At 37.0% G+C, this 2,591-nt stretch overlaps 1 protein-coding gene across 1 annotated transcript; it reads right to left on the reverse strand.

Moving 5' to 3' along the window:
* Nucleotides 1–840: 840 nt before the first annotated feature.
* On the reverse strand, nucleotides 841–1,497 carry LOC141620176 (uncharacterized). Its single transcript, XM_074437114.1, has one exon. It carries the CDS (start codon nucleotides 1,495–1,497, stop codon nucleotides 841–843), a length of 657 nt encoding a protein of 218 aa, XP_074293215.1.
* Nucleotides 1,498–2,591: the final 1,094 nt, after the last annotated feature.

Raw genomic sequence — 2,591 nt, forward strand, 5'->3', positions numbered from 1 at the left:
TTCCTATAAAAGGTCTACGAGTCATTTTGCCAAGAAGGCAAATTTCGCATGTGCCATACGATTCGTAATCAAATGGTTTAATGACACTAGTGGACACTAGTCTTTTAATGCGGTTCTCGCTTATGTGTCGTAAATGACAATGTCAAAGATAAGAAAGATCGGAATTACCCATTTTGAGTCTTTTGTTCTCTACATAATAAACATTACTAGAAGTGTCGAGAATATAAATACCATTAACGGAAATAGCTTGGCCATAAACCAAGTCATTAAGTGAAAACATACAACTCTTGTCTTTTATCACAAAATGAAATCCTTCCGCATCTAGCACGGACAAGGAAATAATATTCTTAGACAAAGTCGGAACAAAATAACAATTATTAAGGTACAATTCCAAACCCGAAGCTAGACAAATTACATATGTTCCTACGGAGACAACCGCTACTTTAGAGCCGTTGCCCATTCGAAGGTTCACATCACCTTTATTTAGCTTCCTTACACTTCTTAGGCCCTATAAATTATTACACAAATGAGAACCACAACCCGTATCCAATAACCAATTGGATTTGAAGTGTAATTAATATCTATCATGTAAAGTTCGGATGAGAAATTACTTGTGGGTGTCACACGACCCGCCTTGATATCATCCAAATACTTGGGGCAATTACGTTTCCACTGCCCCACATTATCACAATAATCGCATTTGTCACCCAAAAGAGCACCTTTCTTAGGTTTGGAAGAGCTAGTCACAATAGCTTTCCCTTTACCCTTGATGGGTGCGGACATCTTACCACCACTCCTCTTGAATGTACTCTTTCCCCTTACCTTGATGTTGAGATCATCCTACCTTGTTCGCTTACTACCTCCCATGTCCTTCTCCGCTTGAACAAGTAGAGAATGGAGCTCATGAAGACTTTTCTTCATGTTAGCCATATTATAGTTCACCCTAAATTGGGTGAACCCCTTGACTTCAGAGAGGTATTGAAGCACTCGGTCAACGGTGAGCTCTTCGGGGATCTTGCATCCAAGCTCATCAAGAGTTTCCACGTGCTCAATCATTTTAAGCACGTGTGAACTCATGGATTGTCCTTCTTTGAGGTTAGCCTCAAAGAAACGGACCGCCGCATCATATTGTAGGATTCTAGGGGTTTGAGAGAACATGGTTGAAAGCCTAATGAATGCTTCATAAGCATTGGAGAAATTGATGCATTGCTTTTGCAAGGACGGCTCCATAGCAAAAATCAAGACATTCTTGAAGATAAGGGATTCCCTTTGGTATTCTTCATAAGCATCTCTTGCCGCGGTGCTAGTTCGAGTGGTTGGTGTTGCAATGGGTGGTTCAACAAGATAACGTAACTTGCCATCGCCAACGGCGGCTAATCGAAGTTGTTCTTCCCAGTCTTTAAAGTTACTACCATTTGATTTTAAAGTATATTTGTCCATGAATGAGCGAAGCCATGAGTCTTTTGATATGGCGACGGGTTGACTACTTGTAGCCATTTTCAAGTACTAAAAAACGGAAGTGGAAGGAACAATTAACACTTATCGTAAATTAAAAAACAATTTTTATATAATAGCATTTATATAATGATCTCCCACTAAATTATATAAATGATTCCAAGATCCATCTTTATTAAATATGGGCACGGTGGGCCGATACATCCTATACTTACAAAAATTTGGTGGGTTAACTTTTGGACCGATTCTACTAATAAAACTCTTGGTTGACGAATTTAACTATTAAATCCGGTCTATTAGCCCAGGAACTAAATAAGGGCACGGTGAGCCAATTTATCCCCTACTTATTCCGAACACTTATTACCCTACTTACCCAACGTAAAAATAAAGCACCTTGGTGAGCCGAGTCTACTCCCTAATGACGAAGGGATTCATAGGTCCTACTAATTGGTAAGGCTAATCCCAATTTTATGAGAGATCTTATCAATTTAATTGTCTATCATGCTACGTGAACTAATTTAGTGAATTTTAGACAACTTTAAATCGATAATGATAAGAAAAACATGTAGTGACGATTTGGCATGCATGCATAGACATAAAAGCAATAGATCCTAATATTGCCACCTAGTTAATTTAATTAACTACTCTATTTTAGTTTGGAAACCAACTCCTTTGGTTCCTGGATTCTTCAAAGGAAACACTTCCAAAGATTCACCATCTTTTGGATTTCGGACCGCCTTTCCGAAAACACCATCTTCAGGAAAACTCTGTCTTGGGAAAATAAGAATGTACTACTATTACAATTAATTACATAGCAATTCCTATTATACATTAATAAAAAGAAATAAAATAAAATAAAACTATTAATTAATTGCAAACCAATGATACGAGATCGTAATAATTAAATTACAAACCAATCGATATTCCCATACATTGAGGGTAATACCGATTACTAACTATGGCCATACTAGGAAAAAACTACATAATGTAAAATAAATAACACCATTCATCAACATGAATAAAAATATGCATGAAATAAAATATGACATGCCAAATCGTCCTAACTTACAAACAACGATCATTTGAGCTCGATTTTCGCGGTATTGATCCTTCTTTTTAACCATTAAAAATTCCAT

The sequence above is a fragment of the Silene latifolia genome, chromosome X (assembly GCF_048544455.1).
Source record: "Silene latifolia isolate original U9 population chromosome X, ASM4854445v1, whole genome shotgun sequence".
Lineage (NCBI taxonomy): Eukaryota > Viridiplantae > Streptophyta > Magnoliopsida > Caryophyllales > Caryophyllaceae > Silene > Silene latifolia.